At 43.8% G+C, this 26,669-nt stretch overlaps 2 protein-coding genes and 1 pseudogene across 11 annotated transcripts in view; 2 read left to right on the top strand and 1 right to left on the bottom strand.

Moving 5' to 3' along the window:
- The first annotated feature begins 1,408 nt into the window (after positions 1–1,408).
- On the top strand, positions 1,409–1,708 carry LOC148108931 (cytochrome c oxidase subunit 6C pseudogene; annotated as a pseudogene).
- Positions 1,709–16,007: 14,299 nt separating this feature from the next.
- On the top strand, positions 16,008–25,262 carry KCTD6 (potassium channel tetramerization domain containing 6). Of its 6 annotated transcripts, none has more exons than XM_045807479.2 (4): positions 16,200–18,430; positions 21,303–21,409; positions 22,309–22,378; positions 23,850–25,262. In XM_045807479.2, exons 3-4 carry the CDS (start codon positions 22,352–22,354, stop codon positions 24,534–24,536), a joined length of 714 nt encoding a protein of 237 aa, XP_045663435.1. In that variant the 5' UTR covers positions 16,200–18,430; positions 21,303–21,409; positions 22,309–22,351; the 3' UTR covers positions 24,537–25,262. The 6 variants fall into 6 exon arrangements, with proteins under 6 accessions (XP_045663434.1, XP_087723034.1, XP_045663435.1 ...); XM_087866907.1 differs by having other exon boundaries at positions 21,166–21,409; XM_045807478.2 differs by lacking the exons at positions 16,200–18,430; positions 21,303–21,409 and adding an exon at positions 16,008–16,159.
- Positions 22,776–26,669, bottom strand: part of ACOX2 (acyl-CoA oxidase 2) — a 33,770-nt gene continuing 29,876 nt past the window's right edge. For 2 of the 5 annotated variants that reach the window (XM_087866905.1, XM_045807467.2), the window contains exon 17: positions 24,623–26,560. The gene's annotated coding sequence lies outside the window, so the exon portion shown is untranslated. Of the gene's footprint in view, positions 23,412–24,622; positions 26,561–26,669 lie in introns of those variants that run through there. The other 3 variants (XR_015726661.1, XM_087866906.1, XM_045807469.2) reach the window with 3 other exon arrangements.

The raw sequence follows: 26,669 nt of genomic DNA, 5'->3' as shown, positions 1-26,669 counted from the left end.
TTATTTATTTGACAGAGAGAGAGAGAGAGCACAAGCAGGGGGAGCAGCAGAGGGAGAGGGAGAAGCAGACTCCCTGCTGAGCAGGGAGCCCGATGTAGGGCTCAATCCCAGGACCCTGAGATCATGACCTGAGCTAAAGGCAGACCCTTAACCGACTGAGCCACCCACGTGCCCAATTTTGAGAATTTTATCTAAATGGAATCCTACAGCAGGAGATTGGAGGTTTGTTGTTGTTTTTTCCACTTAGCACAACGCCCTTGAGATCCATCCAAGTTTTTGCCTGTATCAGCAGTTTGTTCTTTTCACGGTCAAATATTATTCCATGCAGTATGGGTGTACCACAGTCGGTTTAATCATCCACCTGTCGTAGGGCATTTTGGCTGTTTCCGGTTTGGTGTTATTACGAATAAAGCTACTGTGTACAAGCATGTACAGGTTTTTGTGTGAACAGAAGTTTTCATTCCTCTGGGATAAATGCCCAGGACTGCAACTGCTGGGTTGTAGGATAAGTGTATGCTTAGTTTTCTAGAAACTGCCAAATCATTTTCCAGAGTGCTGTGCCATTTTACATTCCCAACCACAGTTTTCTTGTTATACAAAATGTTATTGACTGCTGTTAGCACATGGCACTAGGCCAAACGCACAGGAGAATCTGAGAATCTTTTACTTTCTAGAGAAAATAAATTTAATATATATTAGGTGAAGAAAAAAAGAGAGGTGAAAACTAATCTCTCTGCTGGCCTATAAAGTCCCATGTTTATTGTGTCAGCGTTTCAGAATGACTCTTCCCTTGACATCAAGCTAACCTTTTGTTTGGAAAGCCACAACACTTGGCACAGGCCACCTGGGTATAGGCCTGACATCTGACCCCTGCTTGCATTCTGCCCTAAGGCTCCCCAGGAAGCTTGGGCTTATTCTGGAATAGTCTACCCCACTAACAGTCATGTAGAGACTTTAGAGAGTCATGTTAGAACCATACCCTCCCAGGGACCTCTATACCTATACACCCTGTCCCCAGATCCCCAGCACTAAACAGCATTAAAACTTTTGAATAGTCTATCCACCCTCACCCCACCCTTCAGGCTTTCATTGTTAAGAGTACATGGGTGAGATCACATTCCTCTGTGTGAGGAGTGCAGGTGCCAGGGTCATGCTGCCCTTCCTGACATCCTTGGACAAATAACAACTCTTGAACCTGAATTTCCTCACCTTTACATTTGAGATGATAAATAATAAACAGAACCAGCCAACAGGGCCATTGCATGTCTGCTCTAGGATGGCTGAGGATACAGTAGTGAACAAGGAGGAAGCCCTGCCCTCAGGGAGTACGACTCAAAGAGAAAACTTAAGTACAGTGTTCAGGTATCAGTTAGGAAGGACGTTGGGTTTGAGGCTACTGTTGAGAAGAATGACCACTGTGACTTCCAGTGTTTTGACAAAACCTCCGAAGCAAGGCCTTCCGGTCAAGTGTCTGCGGTTTCATTTTGTTGGAGCATTTGCTGTATCCCTGGAGGTTGCAGCTTTCTCTAAGTTTGCTGTGGCTAAACCAAGAAAGAAGGCATACGCAGATGTCTGCAGAAATTATGATTCCATGAAAGATTTTGAGGAGATGAAGAAGATCTGAATCTTTCGGAGTGCAGAGTTATCTTGGAATGTAAAGAACTTCTTCGGGTTGAGTTCCATGGAACTCACTGACCTGTGTTCCTGAGCTATGAAACATGAATACTGGGTTATGGAATAGTTTCTCTTGATAAAAAAAAATACAAGTAATAAATACTGTGGACAGTTAAAAAAAAAAAAAGTATAGTGTTCAACCTGGCCTTTGGCGTGTAGCTGGCCATTGAGAAATGTTAGTTGTTTTATTATTATAGTCAAACTCAATACTTATTTATGGACTTGAATGGAATATGAACCCAGTTGTACACATTTGCTGTAGTATATTCTTATTCATTGTAGTCAGACAATTATTATTAATTGTTAGGAGCTGTGCTGGTCTCATCTCATTGCTAAAGTCAAATCAATTGCTGACCAAGGGCGCTCTGTTTTGTGCTTAAAACTTAGGATTATTCTGAATTTAATGCCTTGAATATCAGATTCAGTAAGGGTCTCTTGCTGTGAGCTCACAACTTTGAAGAAAAAGTCTATACAAACTTGTAAAAAAAAGTCCCTTACAGTGTGTTGCAAGGTTCATATGCTATTAAAAGACTCCCACAAGAGTAAACAATTTTATTGTTTATAAAAGGTGACACATTTCATAAATACTAAATCAGAAATACAAGATTTACAGGGCACCTGGCTGGCTCAGTCGGTAGAATATGTGATTCTTGATCTTGGGGTGATGACTTCAAGCCCTACATTGGGTGTAGAGCGCTCTCTCTCTCTCTCTCTCTCTCTCTGTCACACACACACACACACACACACACACAATTTAGCAGGGGAAAAAAACCTTTAGAGGAAATTAAAATTTTAAATCCGTAAAAATGCCAAAAATGTGGCCATAAAACAAAACAAAATCCAAGACACGACAGCCAGAGGAATGCAAAAATACTCAAAAGAAGCTTGAATTTTTGGTAAACTGTTCATAATTTAAACCGGTCAACGAGTGAACTGATCACCAGGTAAATTTATCATTAGGACATATGGCTCTGCTCAGAGTAGTCTGCTCCTGGGGCAGAACCAACATGGTGGCCATAGGCAGGTTGGACACTGTCATGGGGCTGGGTGAGAGTGTCCTGTTGGATGAGCTTAGATTATCTCCCTGCTTCCAGGAAGTGGGAGAGGGATTTGGGGCCTCTCTGACTTCCATAGGGGAAGTTGAGGCCTGTTCCCCACTGTGACTTGCACAACCACAGAGGTCTCCAAATACAGTTGACCCTTGAGCAACATGGGCATGAACTGAGTGTTCAGGTTCAATTTAACTTACATGTGGATTTTTTTTTCTATAAATACAGCACAATACTATAAATGTATCTTCTCATGATTTTCTTAACATTTTCTTTTTTGTAGCTTACTTTGTTGTAAGAATACAATACCTATATTTATATATGTATTTATATAACAAAATCTGTTGAATTGATTTTATGTTACCAGTAAGGCTTCTGTCAACAGTAGGCTGTTAGTAAATTTGGGGGGAGTCAAAAGTTATACTCAGATTTTCAACTGCACAGGAGGCACTGCCCCTAACCCATGCATTGCTCAAGGGTCAAGTGTAGGAACCAACAGATGTTATTATAGTGAATGAATAGTCAGGTAACATGATTTCCAGTCACAGTTCATTGACCATCCAGTATGGTCTTTGCAAAAGTTCTGTAACTCCCCCCCCCCCAGCCCCGCCGCCAGCTTGAGTTTACTCATGCATAAAGAACCAGAGTGGACTTTAGATGGTCACTACAGTCCCTGTAAGCTCCAAGATTTCCTGAGATTTCACTGCTGTCAGAGCTCCTCCCATGTTTTGACCTTTCCAGTAGACTCGAGGCTAGAATGGATATAAGGAGTACCATTTTTCGTTAGAGGCTTAAAGACAGCCAAGACTTTGCTATAGCAAAGGTTAATGTTCTGTCTCAAAGATCCATTTCCCCAGGCTCTCCGAATGTAAATGTTAAGGTGATGAAAACAGTGAAACCTAGGCTCTGGTTCATCTGAGTCAGAGGCAGTCACCCCACAGGGTGCAACCCCGCAGCCGAGGGCCTCCTCCGTGGCCTGCAGCTTCATAAACTCGGGTTTAGGCTGTCAGCACTGATTTAAAGAGATTTGGTGGTTCAGTTTGCTTCTGGGAAAGAACTGACATTCACAGCGGGGCTTTGGAGGGCTAATGGTGAAACCAGAGCTGGCTTCTTCCCCCCCCCCCCCCGCCTTGCAGGGGCAGAGTGAGTCACCTGTTTGCACAGAAGGCTGTGATATCAAATCCACAAATTCACAGGCCTTATGCCTTCGCCACTTTAAACCAGAAAGGTGTTGCAGCATAACAGCTTTAATTGCTAAACCCTAGCTGCAAACCGAAATCTCGGGATTTAATGAGAACTGGGTGGGAAAGGCTGTGAATGGTGGCAGTTTTCTGCCAGGTGTGTTTATGTGTTCCTCCCCTCCCTCATTTGCTTTCTTGTTTGTGCTCAAACCCAGACCAAAGACCTCTGGATAGTTGCCACCACCATGCTGGCCAACAGATGATGGGTTTGTAGTGGCGATTGCAGGTTTGCCTTCTTTTCTATTTCTCGCTGTAATCTGTGGACCTTGTATCCGCCCCAAAGTCCTAGGAACAAGCAACTCTGAATTCTTCTTGCTGTAGCTCATATGACTCTGAGTCTACGGCTCAGGTGGACAAGGAATAAGGCTTTCTTTCCTAGAACTCCACTCAGTGCCGGCCTCCCCCTTTCTTAGCTGCTGTAAAATCTCTAACTGGAGTCTTTCCTGGGCACTTACCCCCCACTCCTCATTAACACAGACTGAGTATCACACTGTGCTGAGGGTTTAAGGAAGGCCAGGGGGAGGGACAGGGATGACTCTGGCTCTGGGTCATCAGTCACATGGTGGGTCGAGGGTAGGTCTATCCACCTGGCCCCTGTGGCTCCAGGGTTCTCTGCTCCCTTCTTGACGTTATTGGGCCCCAGGAATCTTTCTGAGGTTGTCCCTGTGGCTGGCTGCACCACCTTCGGCAGGCTTCCAGACTCCAGTCAGAATTCCTGGAATCAGCTCCTTTCTTGAATAGGAGGAAGAGAGAAAGGAAGATACAGGAAGAACCAACAGTGTGGATTAACACCCTCCTGCATAATCCAGGCTGGCAGCCAACTCTCCCTTTGCTCCAGCTCTGTGTTTGTACACGAGAGATTATAAGCACTTATTTTTTCAAGAGGAATAGTAAAATGACGAAAAGTAATATTCTCTAATCTCTGTTGAGTAAGTTCTGAACCCAGCATTATCTGATTTAATCACCATACTTACCTTTTGAACTAAGTACTATTTTTTGAATTATTTATTTAGAAGAGAGAGTGCCCATGAGTGGAGAGGGGGAAGGGCAGAGGGGGAGGGAGAGGGAGAAGCAGACTCCCCACTGATCAGGGAGCCTGATGTGGGGCTTGATCCCAGGACCCAAGATCATGACCTGAGCCGAAGGCTGACACTTACTGAGTAAGCCACCCAGGCGCCCCTGAACTAAGTACTATTATTATTTCCATTTTAAAGATCAGAAAACTGAGGCTCAGCAAGATAAGAAACCTGCTCAAGGTCACACAGCAAGTAGTAGAAGAACTGGGATTTGGATCTGTCTTCTGACACTAGAGTCAGTGCATCTTAGCTGCTTTCGAAAAAATGTCAGACCTGTAAGTCTAGTGTGGCATTTGAAAATTCTGTTTTCATAGAGTTTGTACCATAGTCCAGCCCTTCTCTCAGTGGGACTATAAAACAGCACTTAGCAGTTACTCCAGCTCAGTAAATACTTTTGAATTGTACATCTCATAAGCGATTTTGCATTTTCAAATACTTTTGTGTCTGGTTCAGATGTGGCAGAAAAAGTGAGAGGTTGCTGGCAGCATTGTCTTATCTAAAAGATACGAAAAACCTTTCAGGGGCACCTGGCTGGCTCAGTTGGTAGAGTGATCCTGATCTTGGAGTTGTGAGTTCAAGCCTCATGTTGGGGGTAGAGTTTACTAAAAAACAAAACAAGACAAAACAAAACAAAACAAAACAAAACAAAACAAAACACCAACCCTTCTAGTTCTGCTTAAATTTCTGATTGTTTGCCTACTGAGACTCCTTCAACTCTTCCTTTGTTTTGACTTCCCAGCTCCCATCCAAACTCCATCGGGATGGGATGCCCTATAGGGTTTGGCAAGTCAGACCTGGCTTTTAAATCAGACCTGGCTTTTAAATCCTGCCTGGCTCGTAAATCCTGGCTCAGACACTTGCTATTTGTGTGACCTGAGCTGGTTTGCATACCTCTCTGAGTCTCCACAAAATGTCCATAAAAAGAGAGCAGTAATAAAAGCTACCTTTGGAATATTAAGAGTGTACATACTACCTCTAGTTCCTATCTTTGCTAATTAAATCAACATTCAGAGTATCCTAATCAATTTAAACTTAAACTTAAGGTCCTTCTGAAAACTCTTTAAGGATGCCATCCCTTTATTTTATTTACTTATTGTTATTTTTAAAGTAAGCTCTACACCCAACATGGGGCTTGAACTCATGGCCCTTAGATCAAGGGTTAACATGCTCTACTGACTGACCCAGTCAGGTGCCCCAACTCTTTTCAGTGGATTTAGGAATTCATGTTTACAATGAAGCTTAATGACAATGTATCGATAGGATATTTTCAGTTGCAAGGAAAATGCTGACCCAAGTTGGCACAGATAGTAAGAAAATGTATCCAAAGGTGGAAGGGTTGGTTCAGTGGTTTGCGGGCGGTAGTAAAGATGCAGGTTTTCCAGCTATTTCTCAGCCTCTGCTCTGCTTCTGCTTTTGCAGAACCGTCCTCTCATCTCCTCTGCCTGTCTAAATTCCCCCTCACGTGGCCAAACCCCTCATCATCCAAACATGCCTTCTCTCCCTTTTCTCAATTCTGGTTCTTGTCAGCCCAGAACCTTTGGGACAACTCCTGTGCGAGTGCATAACCATACTCTCCTGTGTGTTACTGTGTTTAAATCATCATATTCCTTTAAAAATATATTTATGATGTAAATACAGAAAGCAGCTTGACAAGAATCTCTAAATGAACATTTATCAAGCACCTAGCACATAGAAGGCACACAATAAAAAGTGTCGGAATAGGTGTTCCTGGCTGGCTCATCATAGAGCATGTTGACTTTTGGTCTCGGGGTCGTGGGTTCAAGCCCCATGTTAGGTGTAAAGATTACTTAAAAAAAAATGTTGAATGGTCAATAAAACACCTGAATGGTCTTAAAATTCTGAATAATATTTTTAAAAAGCTGTATATTGATTACCATGCAGAGAATTTCAGGGCTCACAGAAATGATTTCTCTTTCTTAATTTAGGTCACTATTTTACTGGCTTCAATCATTTGCGTTGAACTTTACAATTTCTGTGTTATCTATTTACTATCTGTGTTATTACTAATACGGTTCCTTAAATTGATTAGTTATTAAATCTGTTCTAGATCTAAGGAATAGTGTCTGTGACACCAGTGGCTTGCTGTGCTAGTTATTTTCATATATCTTAGAAAAAATACACAGTTAAGATATCAGATGGTTGCCTATGTGCTGCCTACAGTTATTTCACGGGGCACACTTGCGAAACACTAATCTTGCCGTATTTACATCTATATATTTTAGAATAAAAAAACAGTCATAACACACACACACACACACACACACACAACTGCTCTGGTATGTTTACTATTGCGTTCTTCTACTTATATGAACATTTAAGAAAGACAAAACTAGAGACAGGAAGGTGATCACTGGTTGCCTGGGGCTAGGGACTGAAGTGGGGATTGACCTTGAACGGGAACCAGGGAAGTTTTGGGAATGCTGGAAGAATTCTAAGACTGGATGTTGGGATGGTTGTACATCTGTATGAATTTAGACAATTCCATCAACCTGTGTATTTCAAACGGATACATCCTATGGTTTGTAAATTATATCTTAAAGAAGGAGGAGGAGGAGAAAAAGAAAAGAAATGATCAACCATGAGGGAGCCTGAGGGGGGGCTTCTGGAGTCCTGGTGAAGTTTTTTTCCTTGATCTGGGTTTTGGAAACAAGTGTGTGCTCACTTTGTGAAAATTCATCAAGCCGTTCATTTATGCTTTGTGTACCTTCCCATGTGAACATTATACCCCAGTAACAAAATTGAATAAAAAGAGAGAGAGAAAAGGGAAAAAAAAATCAGCCAAGATGGGGGGGGCACCATAACTTCCCAATAAAGAGTTACTTTCCTGTTTATTATTTTGTGTAATGACATCATCCTGCCAATTTGGTTTTATGATGTGAGGGGTTTAGGTTTTATGTGTCTTAGGACAGAAAGGGTTATACAAAGATATTTGGCTAATCACACAAGTGCTATAAGAATGTCAGACGAAGCCACTGTTTCTTAATTATTCATAGCAATTATCAGTGTGGACAATATTCAACTTGCAACCAAAATAAATGGATGTTTGAAGAGGCCTTTTGGTAGAGCAATCAAATCGTCAGTCTCAAAACGTCCCCTCTCTCAGCCCAGTCCTGCTGCCTGCCAGAGTTTCAATTCTATATTTATCTTTCCAAATCAGCAGTATAGCAATTAGTTATTATAATAGGAGCTACCAATTTATTGTGTGCCGACTTCAGGCCAGGCACTGCGTTATCAGAGTTTTTCACCCTTTAATTGCATTGTCTCAACCACCCTGCCAAGAAGTTGTCCTATACCATTTTACAGTTGAGGAAACTGAGGCTGGGGGCTCCTGAGTGGGTCCAAGCCCACACTGCCAGTGGGTGACAGCCAGAGAGCAAGCTAGGGGTAGGGGTCCCACTCAGTGTTTTTCGCTAGGTCTCGGGACCTGACGTCAGCGACAGGAGATAAGTGACACGTGGAACAGATTCTGAAGCCCGAATCATGGCTCTTCACGCGGTTACCATAGTTACTTCTCTACATGATGCTCGCATTTTTTGCCGGGATAACAATGGATCCACTGTGAGCCATTGAGGTGTTTGAAGCCCTACCTTCCTCATGAAACCCGCGGGACATTTTAATAGGTTTAAAATAGCATTCCTGCCTCTTAATCAGACCTTTTATTTCAGAAGCTCCTGGAACATTAACAGATCCCATACTATGGCAGCTCTACCAATCTTGTTTTTTGCACCTTGTGTAAAACATGGGAGCTCTCTGAATGTAATACAGCCATGTTTCACACAGACACCCAAAAAACTCCTTGACAAAGCGATGCATTCGGATGGGTGGGTTGGGTGTGTGGATGTCCCCTCACTAGGTTCAGGGTGGGGGTGGGCATCTGGGCAGGAAGATGTATGGAAAGAGGGGCCTTGGTTATGGTAGGAAGGAGGGACTATAGGACCTGGAGGGACCCAGCCTGGGAGGGCCAGCCAAAGAGGCAGAGCTGTGCTTTGCAAGCAGATAGGACTCTTGCTGGACTAACAAACATATGCAGAAGAAGTGGTTTGGATTAGGAATGAGGTGGGAAGACAACCAAGGCCTGAAATGAGTTATTGACAGGCATTTAGAGCACTGAGCTGTCAGGGAGGATGAGAACTCAGAATTCGGGGTCGTCTCGCCTGCTGCACACCAGCTGCCCAAGCGATGGTCAGGCAGCTTCATTCCCTTTGGACTCTCAAGGCCCATGACATTCTCAGATGGGGCACGCTGAGACACTCATGGGACTAAAGACAGAAGCCAGAGCTGCTCATTCCTGCTCTAATGGCAGATCCATTCTCTCTAATTACAGAGTCATGATGGTGAAGAGGATGGTGACATCTGAGGACAACCACAAAGCCTCTCTCTTAACACTGGTGAGAACCAGATTCCTCCCCCCTGGTTCTGTAGCTCCCAGCAGAGTTCTGGAAGCTGATTAAAGAGAAGATGAGAAATAATAGGTAATTAGGAACCTTATAAAAAGGAAAAATGCTCTCATCAAACTTAGCAAAGCGTCCCCATGGCTGGAAGTGGGGGAGTCATTGGAAAGTACTGGCTGCAAGGCTCACTTGTGCTGAAGGGCTGGCCTAGAGGCTGGGGCACTCGTGCAGAGGGACTGGGGCTGGTCCACAGGGGTTTAGAAATGTATTTCTCAATTGGGGCAGCCAGTGAGCAAAAGGCTAAGGAAGGCCTTTCAGCAGCCCCAGGAGAACCTCAGCCGGTGAAACCAGTGGTGCAAGGACCAAATGGGACTGAGGGCAAGAAAGGGAGAGACACACACAAAAGAGAAGGAGCCCACCAGCAAGACAGGCAGATGGAGTGGATTTTTCCACTGGTCAGTTCCTTGGCTATTCTGAATTCTCCAGGAGGGGTAGTTGGAAAGAGCTCAGCAATGTTTTGGGACCAGATAATCTATGCAGTTGGTTGCTCCAGGGTCCCTTACCTCCTGGGATCCCTAAGGATTGTCCTCAGCTTGGGAGCGGTGTGGGAGGTCATTGGAATGCCACACGTGGGCTGAGGGTAGGTTTAGCCCCCAGGTGGTCTGGCTGGACTTCAATAGCTCTCTGACCAGTGGAGCAGTACCCCACAACCTTTGGGGGCACCTCCCCACCCAGGGGATCCTCACAGGATCTTTCTAATTTAAGGCTGAGGCATACACTCCCCCCACCCCCTATACTGTACCCTATAGGCCCTCCCATTTGAATGCTCAAGAGACTGTCTTGGAAAAAACCCTGAAGGGACAGACTGTTTCTTTTTGTATTTCTGCTCCACCAACCCTAAGGCTCCCTGAAGCTGGGGGTGGGTGGGTAGGGGCTCTAAGTGACAGAGTCAGGGCAGGGGGTAGAGGCGGGGTGGGAAAGAGGAGAGCCTCTCTGCAGCCATCATCCCAGAGATTCATCCCGTGTTTTGGGCCAAGTTTTGCTGGTTCCTTTTTCCATCTTGTTTACTTTCATCTCTTCTGCGCTCTTTCATTTCTCCACTCAGTAAACCTTACTGACCATTTCCTGTGGCCAGGGTTGTCCCAGGTGAAAACTCACTTTGAAGACTGAGACACTGTCTTCTCTGTCAAGGAGGTCACATTTTAGGTCAATTTCAATGTATGCTCAGTGGGGGCAGGCAGGGGTGTGGTTTGGGGGCCCAAGTGTTGGGGGGTGAGCAGACCTGAGAGGGTAGGGGTAGAGACCAGGGAAATCTCCCAAAGGGAGGGAACTCATGCTGGTTCCTGCTCGGGGTTGTCAGATGAAATCCAGGAAGGACCCTTGTATTTAATGCAATATTTATGACATAATTTTCCTAAAACAATTATTTGTTATTTATCTGAGATCCAGATTTAACTGGGCATGGTGTATTTTCATTCGCTAAATCTGGCAAGCCTAGTTTCCTGATGAAGATATAGGAGTCAGCTGAGAAAAGAGAGGGACAGGAGAAAAGAGCATTCCTGCAGAGGGAACAGTATGTGCAAAGACTTGGAGGTGAGGGATCCCATGCTTCGCTGGAAGAACTGAACATTGTCTAGGGGCCGGAATATGGAGTGCAAGGGGGGAGGGAGGGAGTGGAGAGAGTGCACCAAACTGGCACATAGTTGTTGAGTATGTACTAAGTGCCAGGCACATTGTGCTCACACAGGGTGCTTTTCTGAGCCAGATGGACACAGCTTCCTCCCTCAGAGAGCTCATGGTTCAGCTGAGAGGCAGCGAGGTGGGAAGAGAGGACAGGCACTGTGGAAGTTACAGCTGGGGGACATCAGCATGGCTGGGAGGTCAGGAGATGACAATACGCTGAAGGATGAGGAGACAGGCATGCTGAGGGCTGGGGGAAGAATGTTCTAGACTAAGGGAATGGCATAATGGAGGACCTAAAGTAAAAAAATTCACAGTGGGTCCTGGATTCTGAAATGTGGCCAGAGGGCTGGGGCCCTGAGGAGAAGAGGGGCAGAGGAAGAGTCTGGAGAAGTGAGCAGGGACCAGATCACAGTGGAGGGAATTTGGGCTCGATCCTGAAAGCGATGGGAGCCACTGATGGAGTTTAAAGCAGGCAGGGTGACACAACGAGCTTTGTGTTCTTAAAGGTGACTCATGCCAGAGAGAAGAGGACGGATGGGTAGTGTGGGGGCAGAGAGAATGAGGGTGATGAGGGAGGGGGCTCCTGCAGATGTCCAGGGCAGACAAGTCAGTGGCTTGGCCCTGCGCAATGGTGGCGAAGATGAAGAGAGAGAGAAGGAGAGATGGATCCAGGCTGCACTGAGGAGGAAGACTTGGCAGGGCTGGGCTATCCGGCACTGGGAAGTGAGGGGGCGGGAGGAGCAGGCGTGACTCAAAGCTTCTGGTTTGGACAGATGGGAGGACGGTGGCACCACTTGCTGCGCTCAGCTGGGGACTTGAGAGGTTTGGGGGTGGCAAATTGACGGGGTTCAGGTTTGCAAAGGGAGAAGGTGAAGAAACTGGTGGTGGGCCATTGGAGGAGGGTGTACAGAAGGAGAGAACCAGGGGGAGCCCCGCAGAGTTGTGTTCAAAGCTCTCTTCTCAATGACTTTCCTTCACCTTGCCTCAGTTTTCTCATCTGTACCCTGGGATGATGTGGGAAGTCTGTCCTCAGAGTTGTAAGGGTGTGCTGAGCAGCCTTCAAGATACCCCAGTGATCCCGGCCTCCCGGTACGCACATGCTGGTGTGGTGCCCTCCCACACTGTCATAGGGGTGGTTTGCGAGACCGAGCGACGACATGTATGTCACTTTGAAGCCTACATTATAAAAGACATTGTGGCTTCTCGGGGCACCTGGGGTGGCTCAGCTAAGCGTCTGTCTTTGGCTCAGGTCATGATCTCAGGGTCCTAGGATCAAATCCTTATTGGGCTCCCTGCTCAGCAGGGAGCCTGCTTCTCCCTCTCTCTCTGCCCTTTCCCCTGCTTATGTTCTTGCTCTCTCAAATAAATAAAATCTTAGAAAAAATAAAAAATAAAAGACATTGTGGCTTCTGTCTTTTCTTTCTTAGATCATTGGTGCTGGGGGACACCCCAGCTGCCATGTTGTCGGGAGAGGCTCAGATGAAGAGGGACCACTGCTTCCTGCTAAAAACCACCTGAGTGATCTTGGAAGTGGCTTCTCTGGCCACAGCCCAGCCTTCCCCTGACTGCAGCCACAGTTGACATCCAGACTGTAAGATCTGCTACGTAATCTGCTTCTAAATTCTTGACCCATAGAAACTGTGAGGTAAGAAGTATTTATGTCTTAAGCCCCTACATTTGGGGATGATTTATTATGTGGCCATAGAGAATGGACTCAGAGGGCAAAAACACATAGCCCAGTGCCTGGCACAGGGTAGGGGCCACATAATATGCAGCATGTGTGGGTCGAGTTCAGGAGCGAGGCCTGGGCTGGAGGAATGGATCTGGGCATCTTTTAACTGAGAGACAATAATGGAATCCGTGGAGGTGGCTGAGCCAGTCCACAGAGATGGGTAGACAGGAGAGGATGACCTTGGCCGGAAACCTGGGCAGGAGGGGCGGGTAAAACAAGAGGAGGAGCATCTCCATGAGTCCGAGAGGAAGAGCTGCAGAGGAAGGAGGGAAACCAGAACAGCGCCCGGGGTGAGGCTGTCTTCTGGAGGGAGTGGTCACCAGCATCAGTACAGGGAGGCCTGAGTGGGGGAGATCTAAGGAGATTCTTTTGGATTCAGCAACAAAAAGATTCCTGGTGGCCCCACAAGAGCTATTTAGGTGGAGAGATTGAGGCCAGATTGAATATTGTGGGTTGGGGTGTCAGTATAAACACTTTCCACCCCCAACTCCCAAACCAAGATGGTTTGCAGGAGAATCCTATAGAAAATCCAAAGTATAGAAAATTGCACTCTTATATAAGCTGTATAGTGACTAGACACCCATTCCTTAATTGATTTTGTGAGCTCATGTAACTTTGATAGCAAAACCAGACAAGGAGAGAAGAGGGGAGGAAATTAGCAGGCATATCTCATTCGAAGATATGGAGGCAAAAACCCTAAATAAAATATTAGCAAATGCAATCCAGCACTATATTGAAAAAAATAACACATCATCAAAAGTGTGTTTATTCCGTGAATGCATGGGCGGTTTAATATAATAAAATCCACCATTGGATAAGGGGGGAAAAATCTCACGTTTGATAAAATTCAGCACCCATTCCTAATAAAGCAGAATAGTGCTTCCTTACCTTCATAAAAGGTATCTATCAAAAATCTACGACAAACACTATTTTTAAGGGTAACATATTAGAGACAGTCAAGAACAAGCTAGAAATGCCCACTGTCATTGTTATTCAACATTGTACTGAAGATTTGAGTCAGCGCAGTAAAACAAGGAACAGGAAATAAAGGCTGGACAGGGAGAAACCAAATGTAATTACTTGCAGACTCTGATTATTTAACAGAAAATTCAAGAGAGGCTATAAGCTTATTAGAACTAAAAAAGAGTCCAAGTTTGCTGGATACAAGATTATTAGATAAAAAAAAACCACATTTCAGTAATCATCAATATATCATAACATGTACATTTGAAAATATAATTTATAATAGCACTAACATTTCAAGAGATATATAGGAACAGTTCTGAGAAAACAACTGACAAAATTAATTCCTCTGTTTCTAGTTGGGGGAAAGGGAAATAACTGCTTGAAGGATATCAGCAAGCCAGGGGGGCATCCTGGATTTTCGGTGGCCCCCAGTCCTGAAGATCGGAGTGTTGGGTAATTTTGGTAGTGTTTTCCTTTTATAAAAACTAAAACTCATTATATTTCTGATTATAAATTCAATACCTATGCATTCTAGAAAGTATAGAAAATTCAGAAGTACATAAAGAATAAACCACTAACATTCCCATCCTACTACCTAGAGAACTATGATCAATGATTTGACATATTTTCTTCAAAATTTCTATGTATGTATATTTGTTTTTTTTTTTTTTTTTAGATTTTTATTTATTCGACAGAGATAGAGACAGCCAGCGAGAGAGGGAACACAAGCAGGGGGAGTGGGAGAGGAAGAAGCAGGCTCCCAGCAGAGGAGCCTGATGTGGGGCTCGATCCCATAACGCCGGGATCACGCCCTGAGCCGAAGGCAGATGCTTAACCGCCGTGCCACCCAGGCGCCCCTGTATATTTGTGTTTTTTAAACATAAGATTAGAATTATACCACGTATACCATTTTGTGCATAGCTTAGTTTCATACACATTTCCCTGTATCCTTATCTAGTCTTTTGGAATATGATCATATAGCACTCAACCACGTCGATGAAACATATGCCATTCATCCAACCTATCGATTTGAGTTTTCAGAGAAAAACCAAATTATCAGATTTGACTGTGATGATCATGCGGATAAAAGTTAAACCCCAGGGCCGACTCAGGCACATCCAGACATGAAAAACAGGTGAGTTCCTAAGGCCAGGGGTTATCCTGGTGGTGAAGGGGAAAGGACAAAACCAACATCATTTACCTGGTCGCGCCTGAAAGGGGACAGAGACTTGGTTAGCAGGAGAGAAAGGGATTTGGAAGGAGTCTATGTTTGCCGCCTGATTAGCTCTGAGACTTTAGGTAATTCCCTAGCCTCTGCCGCCTTTGCTTCCCTAGTGGTGAGGACGATACCAGCGCCAGGCTCACCTAGGGCCAGCTTCTTCGGGCCTCAGGACCTTTGCACGGGTTATTTCCTCTGCTGAAGTCAACTCTCCCCTTCTCCCCACCTGGCTGCCCATGTCGACCCTTCGGGCCTGGCTGCCCTTCCCTTCCCTGCTCACCAGGCCAGATGGGGTGATCTTATCACAGGGTGGCTTCCCCACGGAGGGCAAGGCCACAAGGTGCTCTGGCTACAGGCCAGGCGTCCAGGTCTTCGCGGCCACCACCTCGTATGAGGCAGAGCCCCTCCCCTTATTCTCGGATTCCTCCAACCATGTACCTCCCAGGACTTAGAATCACAACTTGTCATTATTTTGCAGTTTCCTTGGGTCTTGTCTCTCTTCTCCTCTCAGTAGGACCCCGTTCCGTCTTGGTGGCCGCTGTACATGGTTGGGGCCCTATACGTGTTCGTGAACAAGAGAAACAGCTGTGAGGACCAGAGTCCGAGGACGCAGGGAAAGCTGCCAGGGGCTGGGCGGATTCCAAACTGCGGTCGGGGGCGGGACGAAGGGGCGGGCTTCTGGACCGGGCCTCGGCGTTTCGGAGGCGGAGCCTCGGGGGCGGGCCTTCGGCTTCGGGGCGGGCCTTCGGGACTGCGGCGGAGCGGGCCTGACCACTCGGCCCAGGCTGCGCCCAGCTGAGCTCCTTCGGCCTCTTGGCCCTCTGGCCTCCCGCCCGCGCCGCCGTTAGGGGGCGCCCGCGTTCGTGGCGCCGCGACTCTGCTGGGAAGGCGCCGCCCGCGCCGGGCGGCAGGAGCCGCAACTCCGGGCGCGGGCTCAGTCGTCCGCTCTGCCGCCGCCGCCGCCGCCGCCGCCGCCGCCGCCGCCGCCGCCGCCGCCGCCGCCGCCGCCGCCGTTGCCGCCGCCGCTGGGCGCAGGCTCGCTCGTCCTCGCGCTCCCGCTCCCGGGCCGCCGGCGTCTCCAGGCAGGGCCGCCGCCGCCGCCGCGCAGTGAGTGGGGGCGGGCCCAGGGCTTGGGGGCCTGGGGCTCGGGAGGGCCAGGCACAGGCAGAAGCCCGCGCGGAGCGTCCGGGGCAGCGGGGTTAAGGAGAATCCGGGCGGTGGCGGGCCGCACTGAGGGGACTGTGGGGAGCCGGGGCGGCGCGCTCCAAGGCTGGCACGAGCCCGAGGCGGGCTGCCCGCGGCCGAGCGGCCGGGCTGGGGCGGGTTCCAGGGCCCGCCCCGCGGGGACGTGCGGCTTCGGCGGACCCGGGCTCGCGACACCGGGGCGCGCCCCCCGCTCGGGCCCAGAGCATCTTGTGTCCCACGCCGGACCGGGTTGGGGTGGGGTGGGGGGTTCTTTGGCTACAGGGCAACAGCGAAGCACGGCCCGGTTGGGGACACCTCGAGTTTTGCTCGACAATTATTTTTTTAGGGGGGTGGCGCTTATTAGCCACCGTTTGCCCTAATTTAAAGGCTGTGGCAGGGCTTCTGAGCCCTGCTTTAGGGCATTTTCTGTCCTCAGAGACACACTGTGAGTGTAGCTGAGTTCTTGATGCTCAGATTTGTGTATCTTGGCATTTTTAATGGTTGATGTCAGAGGTGATAAATGACCGTGGTAATGGGGAGCCCCAGAAGCACCTGCTGGGCCGGCAGTGGTGGAGGTTGTGTCAGAGGGTGGGACGAGAGAGACGAAACAGATCCTCTTTGGATATTCTGCAGAAGTTACCATGTTTCTGTTCGAGTATAGCTGTTCTGGAACAAGTTGATAAATCCAATTTTAGGACTTTGTGATAGAAGAGGTTCGAGTGGCAAGCAGACCCGGGGTGACCTGGTTTGGCCAAGAATGTTTAGGGTAACCCAGGTATCCCTTACCATTTCCTCTTGACATATTTATTTTCTTCCTGCTGTCACAAATGTCCGAGTGCGATCTCAGAATAGGAAAAAAGCTAGAGGACAGCATTTAGCACAGGCCTGAACCCAAGGTTGGTGTTTTCAAATGAACAAATGTGTGGCTAGGAAAAGGAAAATCTGATCTGCAGGGTTGGTAGTTTGAGAGAACTTGCTCTTTGGTTGAGAACTGTCAGTCCCTACTAGTATTTCATTTATGTAATGCCGTAGATATTAAGGATTGACTGGTGAGGACTGCCATAGGTGCATTCCTAAGATTTGTGTGATTGAAATTTTCATAAATCATATTTTACCCAAAGCATTCCTACATAAAGGAATCCTAGGGTGGCTCCTTCTATGGATCCCTCAGTGTGTCTTGAATTTTGGTATTTAGAGTGTGTTTCAAACGGAACCCACGTATTTATTTGGATTTGGCTTTACCTTAGAGATAATCCTGAGTCATGCTTTAGAGAAGTTCCTTCTGTGATCAAGAGCTCAGCTGTCTGGTGGTCTCTATAAAAGCCGGCTGCTCCCCTTTACCTGTAATTCTGCCTTGTGGAGCTCTGGGGAAAGGAGGACTTGGGGAGATTGGAAGCAAATTAAGAGGGCTTTTCTTCCATATTTGTCCTGTTTCCATGCCAGGGCTCTAAATTACTTGTGTTCACACTCTCAAGTTTCTCAGTTTACCACAGAAATTTTGTTTATGCTACTGCCATTAGTATTTTCACGTTTGTTTAATACTTGCCAGTTTACAAATGGTTTCCTATTCATGATCTTGCTTATTTTCTCCTTTTCTGCAAGGAAGCTGGGCTTAAAGAGGGATTTCTTCAGGGTCTCATAATTAGTAAAGGAGCGTAAGGGGAATACAGATCCTCACCAGTAACCAGTTCTCTTTCCTGTGCACTGGCCTGCGCGCGTACTTCAGAACCCTAGTCCTGATCTGTTACCTTGTAGGTCGGTTGTTGCCTTTGTGTTAATCCTAAACGGTCTCATTATTTTGGGGAAGGTGGTATTACCCTATTTTATTTTGTAGAAACTGAGGCTAAGAGAAATCTTCTGATTTTGTGACTATTTATGACAGCTCTTTAGCATTAAGATCATTTTTTCAATCTAGACCTCCTTTCCTCTAGGCTACATGGAGAGAGGAGAGAGAAAAAAATAATTAATTTTAGGAAAAAAACAATCTCTTTCTGCGTTGGTATGGTTAAGGATACCCTAACACCATAATCACATTCTTCTTGTGTGCCTGGCTACTAGTGTCAGCCTATATGTGAATGTTAACCCAGAAGATACCTTTAGATGTCACTGAACTAGTTACTATAAAAAGTATTTCATTTTCAAACTTCCGTGTCTCAAGAACTGAGGAATTCTGTACAAAAGGCAATTTTGAAGGTATGTATAGATGGAATTTATTGAGTCTTCTTTTCTGAATGCCAGACACAAAAGATTTCAGGAGAAAGGCATTTTATAGGGGCTACTTGGAAACTTTGGGAAGGCAGTAGTTAACAGGTTTTTATTATTTATCCGAGTTTGGAGGTATGTATTCTGATGGATAAGTTGTTATATAGGAGTAAGACTTTTGCCTGGGAGAATGCTTAGTTTTAGTCTGTAGCAGAAATGATAAACCCAGAATATTTATGTAGAATTAGCTAATCATAACTAAAAGCTTGACTGCAGTTCTGTAGTGTTGAGGAGAATGGCCCCGAGTTCTTGGGTTGTTCTTGAAGTTATTAACTTGTTGGATGGTGCATTTTTCAGATTTGCTACTTCAGAAAGTTGTTAGCAATTTCTTAAAAGGCTTTTATAAATTCTTTAGTATATGTTTTCCTTAGCTTAATTATCTAACATTACACTGTCAGAATTTACACATTAGTCATAATTAACCTTTGAAGCTTAAGTGTGGGTGAATTTTCAGTACTGTTTTATATTCTTTGGGAATGGTCAGCCAGTTGTTTCCACAAGAATTTTATTTGCACCAAAGGTCAGCTATTTTCAGGTAGGACTGATTTTCAAGGGCCAGAAGCCTTCCTTTGAACTTTATAAGTGTTTGTGCTTGGTTGCATTCACTGCTGTTTAAAATGATCTTTAGTAAGAGGAATCACTTTAAAGAACAGTTTTTTTCATTGTTATCCTCATAATCTCTATTCCTGGCAAATTTTCTGGAATATTAGATTTTTCTTTGTCTTCATCGAGGGAAAAAGGCCCATTTGATGCCCATTTCCAGATCTTCCTTCTGCTGCCTGTCTTATGGTCATTTAACTTCTCATGAAGCCCTCCACTGGAGACTGTGCCAGAAGAGAGAGAAGATGAAAAGCAAATGAATCATTTTCTAATTGTTAGCAGCTCTGAAAAATGATTTAGTAGAAGAGATTGACACTATCCTGGAAATTTTTTCGGATTATATTTTATTTCATTCATCTGTATTGTCTCTGAGATGTTCCTAACAGTATTCAATTTAGAGGCCGATTATCCCGCTAATGGATGATCAGGAATCTAACTGCTTTTTTTTGGTTTGTTTCTTGCTGTATCTAAGCATTAAGCATCTCCACAGACGATGTTTAGAAGTAAGGAGTGGGGATAAAATTTAAACTAATCAATACTATTTTTTCCCCTTAGAGCTCTTTAGTGAACAATTTGATTTTTTGGTACAGTTTAGTCATTGTTATTGGAAGTGACTAATAGTAACTTCATGTTATTTTGAGTATCTGTATCTTATACACAAATGTAGGGAGGCTTTTGGGTGCTTTTTAAGAAACGTGGGCTTATATAGATTCCCATAAGTGCTTTCTTGAATTATTAAGCTTGAGGTTTCATTACATCTTTGTATCGGAACAGAACCTGGGCTTTTGCTCTGGAACAGATTCAAAGGCATCATCTAGTTTTCTTTTTATGATTGTTCAAGAAGTTATCTTGTTTTGGTTTAGCAGTAAAAAGGGGGGGCAAAGGATTAATAGTGGACAGACCTTGCGTAACAGCTGTAGCATTGATAATGTCTGGTCCTTCCTTTATCTTTGGTCTCCCATTTCTCATTTAATCATTTGGCTATTCATGGATTGGAGTTCTTTACTTAAGACAAAGGACACTAGCCTTCAGTCACACTAGTCAGTAGGCTCTTGCTATTTTGCCTCAGGGGAATTTTTACAAACCCATTGTGATTGCTCCCTTAGACTGAGTTACTATTAAATTTGTGAATAAAGTCCACCTGCTAGGGGGTCTAAAGTTAATCCTTTCAGTTTCTTATTTCTTGGATTCTTTCAGTTTCTACCCAAAGAAGGGATTTATAGAAAAATCTAGACTAGGAGTCAGAAAATCCAAGTTCTTAATCAGTTACTTTCCAGCTATGGGAACGTGAGCAAGTCTTTTAATCTGCCGTTTCTCTGTTTTGCATCTCTAAAATAGGGACAGTACTTCATGCATTGCTTATTGTATCAGGAATATTGTGGGAGAAAAAGGCCCATCTCCTTTTATTTAAATTGTTTCTTCGTTTTGGAATCCCTCCTCGCAGGTTGTCCAAATATTCCTGTAGAGTTCCCCTGAGCGAGCTCTTCCTGAAGTCTGCCCATTTGGAAGTGTTCTTGCTTTTCTTCCCGAAGGCCTCTGCTAGTCCATCCATTATGTAGCACTTTTCTGTACAGTTGTTGCATGTTGCCTTTCTTCACAGATAGAAAGCTCCACGAGGGCAAGGATTGTATCGTTCCTATTTCTGTGTCTCTACATTACACTTTGCCCCCCCCCCCCACCAAGTTGACCTATAATAAATGTTGGTTGACTGAGTTATTTTTGAGGCTGTCAGGAATGAAAACTTTGGGTGATGGGAAGATGCCAAAGATGAGCCTAGTATCAGAACCTTTGGATGACTGGCCTTTTAAGTCACCCCATTACTGATCTGTCCGTTGTATCAGTACCTGACTCAGATGCTCATAATATAAATTGGTAAAACCTGTTTTCTTGGTTCTGTTTACTTCAAATACTGAGAAGCAAGTCAGAGGAATGAAAGGTTGTCACAACCCCCCTGAATTTGACATTTGTTCCACTTCTCATCCTATTGCATGTGGAGGTCTATCTGTATCCAACTGCTGAGTATGGAGAATTAAACCTGACTGCACGTTGTCTGGTCCACATTTTAGCTTGTTTTCTTTGAAGAATGTGCAAGGTGGAAAAATAGATGCTTCAGGCTCTGATTTCAGCCCATGCTGTGCTATGCAAATGTTCTCTACATGCCTGAGTGACCTTTTTGAGAAAGAGCCTTTGTGATCTTCTGTAGCCAGGGCCTGTTCTGGGAATAGTGTGCCAGATTTCTCTAAAAGTGGGAAAAGTGAATCTGTTCAAAGACCACATAAAAAAGCCAGTGCTTTTCCTGGATAAATACCGGTAAGTTCATGTTTCTTACTGTCTCTTGCCAGAGCTTTTGAAATTTGCTCTGCAATTTGCTTTGCCGGTTGATTTGGAGAATGATACGTGTGAGAGGGGACTGACTAAGGCAGTTCCGTAGCTGGGAAAGTGTTTAAGTGCTTTTGAACTGTAGATAAAAATAAATTCAAACTGGCATCATTAGTAGCTGGGTGTTTATCAATGTCTTCAGGCTGGTTCTCTGTTAAGTGCCGGCTGAGTGACTCGCAACCAGATTTGTAAGGTTCCTTTTGTCCCAAATTGTGCTCTGATGATTTGGCATTTAAATTGTTTTCTATTTGTTTTGATTATTGTACAGAATGAAATATATTATTATTAAAAGTATAATTGGTTTTTTTATGTTATAAAAGAAACCCTGTTCTGATGTATTTCTCTTGGAAAGTGATACTGGTGTTTCGGAGGTTTATGGCTTTTGATGCTTTTACTGAGATGTTTAGTTTCTGTAGCTGAAATGGATAAAAAAGAGTTTTCTCTTTCTCCCTTTCCTTAACCACCTTTTTGATAAGGATCATTATAGGTTTGCACCAGGCTAGCATTGTACAGTTAATCATAATGTTCTCCTATAGAAATTGTAAAAATTGAATTTTCAGAGAGGATAGGTAAAATTTTAATGACTGGCTTACTTACTAGGCTCTTCTTCCTTCCTTAAGCATAGGATAATTTTTTTCTCTAAAGATTGTCTATCTCTTAGGTATGTATGGACAGTCCTAGAGGAATGCTTTCTTCTCCAGATCTTTGCCCTGTAGCCGGTTTTGGTTGAGCAACGATGAGTAGCTAGCTGTCTGCTCTGTTGGGTGGGAAAATCCTTCTCTGTTTTCATAGTTACATGCTCTGTCATGTGTCTTTTTCTTCTCCCCAAGTTTCCCTGGAACCTGGGCTTCCCGAGACGCAGCGCTGGAGCAGATGGATAATGGAGACTGGGGCTATATGGTGAGATGCTTTTGCAGGTGCATTTTGAAGGCTGGCAAATAATTTGTGTCTTTTCCCCCTTCTTCTGTATTCTTAGGTATAATAAATCTTATAAGAATGAAAATTATAAATTAGTACATCATCAACTCCCCTCTTAATTAGTTTATTTTTGGGGTCTCGTTTGGTGTTTTTATGTAAGCAAAGTCAATATGAACTCTCTAAGTGACTTTTTATAATCACTTATCAGAGAGCATAATATTTTTTTGGTCTTTAAAGTATGTTGCTCTTAAAACTCTTTCTTCATAGAGTAGTGACTAATAAGATGGTCTAGTAGGTAATGGTAGAGAGGCTATTTTCTTGTGTTAGGGAAGTTAAAGGTTGAGAAGCTGCCACTTCTCCCACTTGTACTTTTTTTGAGTGTGCATGTCTTCCTATTTTCCTTTTCCTTTGTTAAGAAATATTTCACTTGTGTAGTACAGAAGTCCCTCTGTCTGTCTTTATTTTTATTTATTTTTCTTACATATAATTTTTAAAAGGGAAGGTATGTATTATTTAGAGAAGCTTGCTTTTCAAAATTAAAGGCCAGATTTCAACATCAGTGTTACAAAAGTGAATACATGATCAGATTCTAAAAATTGAAAGCTGCTGTTAGCCTTTGGGTGTATAAGATTGTGTTGACTAACTGTGTATTATAACTTAGTATTTGGCACTGTTATTTCCATGGAGAAGTTATAAAAATTAGCTGCACAAATTTTTATCTTTAAAGTAAGTTTTATGATTTGTTCCCCTTTTTTGAGTGGGAAAAACGAAAGAAGTATTGAAAGTAGATATTTTTATAGTATCAAATCATTTTTATTCTATTTTGTGTTAAATTGAGTTAAGAAAAAGGAAGGTCTGGGGCGCCTGGGTAACGCAGTCGTTAAAGCGTCTGCCTTCGGCTCAGGGCGTGATCCCGGCGTTCCGGGATCGAGTCCCACATCGGGCTCCTCCGCTGGGAGCCTGCTTCTTCCTCTCTCACTCGCCTGCTGTGTTCCCTCTCTCGCTGGCTGTCTCTCTGTCACATAAATAAATAAAATCTTTAAAAAAAAAAAAAAAAAAAAAAGGAAGGTCTCTCTTTTTTTAATCAGAAAAAAACTTATGTGAGTAAATTTTAACTTGGCTTTTCTCTTCCCATAGTATATACTCTGACCTAAAAACTTCTCTTTAGATACTGGGCCTGAAATTAAGTGGTTTTGGAAGTCATGCTCTCCTTTTTTAGTGTAAGGCTTTAATGAATTAGATTTATCCTTTCCAATTGAAAGAAAACATTAGATCCCTTCATCTGGGTAGGTTTATCATTGACAGTAAAGCTATTTTGCATTATAGGATTGCTAAATACATTATAGCCTGAAGGAATCTTTTGCCTTGCTTGTTGTTACCATTAATTTTCTTAATTTGTCAAAGTTAGAATTTAAGAAATTTCAGATGACTGATCACTTTTTAAAAATTTCAGATGACTGACCCAGTCACGTTAAATGTAGGTGGACACTTGTATACAACGTCTCTCACCACATTGACGCGTTACCCGGATTCCATGCTTGGAGCTATGTTTGGGGGGGACTTCCCTACAGCTCGAGACCCTCAAGGCAATTACTTCATTGATCGAGATGGACCTCTTTTCCGATATGTCCTCAACTTCTTAAGAACTTCAGAGTTGACCTTACCCCTGGATTTTAAGGAATTTGATCTGCTTCGGAAAGAAGCAGATTTTTATCAGATTGAGCCCTTGATTCAATGTCTCAATGACCCTAAGCCTCTGTATCCTATGGATACTTTTGAAGAAGTTGTGGAGTTATCTAGTACTCGGAAGCTTTCTAAGTACTCCAATCCAGTAGCTGTCATCATAACCCAATTAACCATCACCACCAAGGTCCATTCCTTACTAGAAGGTATCTCAAACTATTTCACAAAGTGGAATAAGCACATGATGGACACCAGAGATTGCCAGGTTTCCTTTACGTTCGGACCCTGTGATTATCACCAGGAAGTTTCTCTCCGGGTCCACCTGATGGAATACATTACAAAACAAGGTTTCACGATCCGCAACACCCGAGTGCATCACATGAGTGAGCGGGCCAACGAGAACACAGTGGAGCACAACTGGACTTTCTGTAGGCTGGCCCGGAAGACTGATGACTGATCTCGAAGCCTGGGAGAAGTTCCTGGAAACTGACTCTCCAGGACATGGAAGAGACTTTTTTTTTTTTTTTAAATCACAGTGTGGGATTTTTTTTTTTTTTTTTAAAATATTTGTATTTATTTGAAGGCATTGAGGACCAGAAGGAAGTTTTGTGCTTTAGCAGACTCCTCTATGTTTTGTTCCCTTTACCTTGAGTATGCATGTGCCTGTTCGGAGCCTCCAGATACCTTTTTTATAAAAAGAAGTCTGAAAATCATATGGTATATAATCTACTCTTAACAGAGCTTTTTTTATTACAGTGCTACAATGATTTCTGATTAAATGGTCCCTAACTCAACTAGAAGGCTAAAAATGCAGGAATGAAAGAATAAACAGAGTACTCATGATGCCTTTGAGAAAAATCAAAACATCATGTAGGGTGACCTAGTTTCCAAACCAATAAGCAGTATTGTAATATTAAAGGAAAACTGTTCCAATCATTTAAAAGTACTTGTTAAGTACTGCTTTTTACAGTTATGACAACTGTTTCTTTCTATGCATATAAATCAAGCAACCAAATATCTGTAGCCATGGAAATGTCTGACTAGAAATATTTATATTGGATTCTGAATACAAAATGTCCCTGTGGTAGAACTCTTACTTCTTATGCCTGGTGCAGTATAATTCCCGAGTGTACTGTCTACCAGAAGAAAAAAAACTAATAAAAAATGAAATATGAAAATTAGATTTGTATTTGTTGATTATTGTTACTTGGGGGGGGGAATCATATTTCTTGCTTCAAATATGCATTTTTGGTTTATATATACAAATACCTTTGTGTTTGACTCAAGAGGACTCAGTAGAACCTTCAGATGCAGTTCATAGTATCTCCTGTGTTACTGGAGCAGGGGTGGATGGAATTGACTGTGTTTTCTACGAGTGCACACAGTGAACATAGGGTTTGGTAAATTTTTTCAAATAGGACTTATGTTGAAGATTACAGATTTTTCTTCAGTAAGCCACCAGTTGTCGCCATTGAATATGACCCTTATTCCAGCTTTGTACTGAACACAGGGACAGACTGCCTTTTCCGCCACTTTTTTCTCACAATATTACTGTGGCCCACAAATATATTTTATTATTACAGTTAAGTCTGTTTCTGAGGAGAAAAACGAAACTGCAGCGAGTGAAGGCTCTGGAACAGGAGATATGTATGTACTTTATTCATTGTGGCCTTATTTCGAATAGTTGGTTTGATTCTCTTTCTTGGAAGTTACAGGAAGGATTATGTTAGTTATAGTGAGACTTCCTAGTTTGCTAGAACACCTTATAAAAGAAGTCATGTAATTTCTTCCCTGTTTTCTAAGGGCAGGGTAGAGTTCCGAGGCTGTGTGCCCTCAGGCGGGTCACTCCTTTCCTCTTCTTCATGAGAAGATTCTGAGCTTCTCTCTCTGAAAGGAGGGTGAGAACACCTTACCTACATCCATTTTTGCCCATGTGTCTGAAAATTTAAGATTTGACAAATGACCAACATCTAGAAACCTATAATTACCCTGTTTTCACCATCTTCAACTAAAACCTCTTCAGCCATCTTCAAACTAAAATCCCTTCATGCTATTGGCAGGTTGCTGTGGTTTTAGTAAATGTGCTAGTGTGAGGTTATCTTTTTAGAAAATTGTCTCATACTTTGAATTGATTAGAGGTTAACCCTCCCCCTCAAAAAACAGCCACTTATGTGTTGTTGAGTTGGTGGAGGCAGATGCAAGGCAGAGTGACTTGGACTGAAAGTTGATGTGGAAATGGAAATAATAGTTGTTCGAGGGTTTTAAAAGTTAAAATCTGATGGAGTCTCTTCCTTGCTCAGTTCACTGGAGAGAAGTTTGTTTTGGTAAATTTTCTCAGATTTATTAATTATTAATAACTAAGGGGCCCCTGGGTGGCTCACTCGTTCGTTGAGTGTCCGACTCTTGATCTCAGCTCAGGTCTTGATCTCGGGGTTGTGAGTTCGAGCCCCGCATTGGGTTCCATGCAGGGTGTGGAGGCTACTTTAAAAAAAAAAAAAGAAAAAATTATTAACAACTAAATGATTATTTTTATGAGTAAATTAGGAAAAGTAGCCAGCTGAGATCTTTTGCAATTTAATTTGTCTGGTGG

Source organism: Ursus americanus, chromosome 14 (assembly GCF_024610735.1).
Source record: "Ursus americanus isolate L20-20 chromosome 14, mUrsAme1.1.p, whole genome shotgun sequence".
Classification (NCBI taxonomy): Eukaryota; Metazoa; Chordata; class Mammalia; order Carnivora; family Ursidae; genus Ursus; species Ursus americanus.
This window is presented reverse-complemented; position numbering and strand designations above follow the sequence as displayed.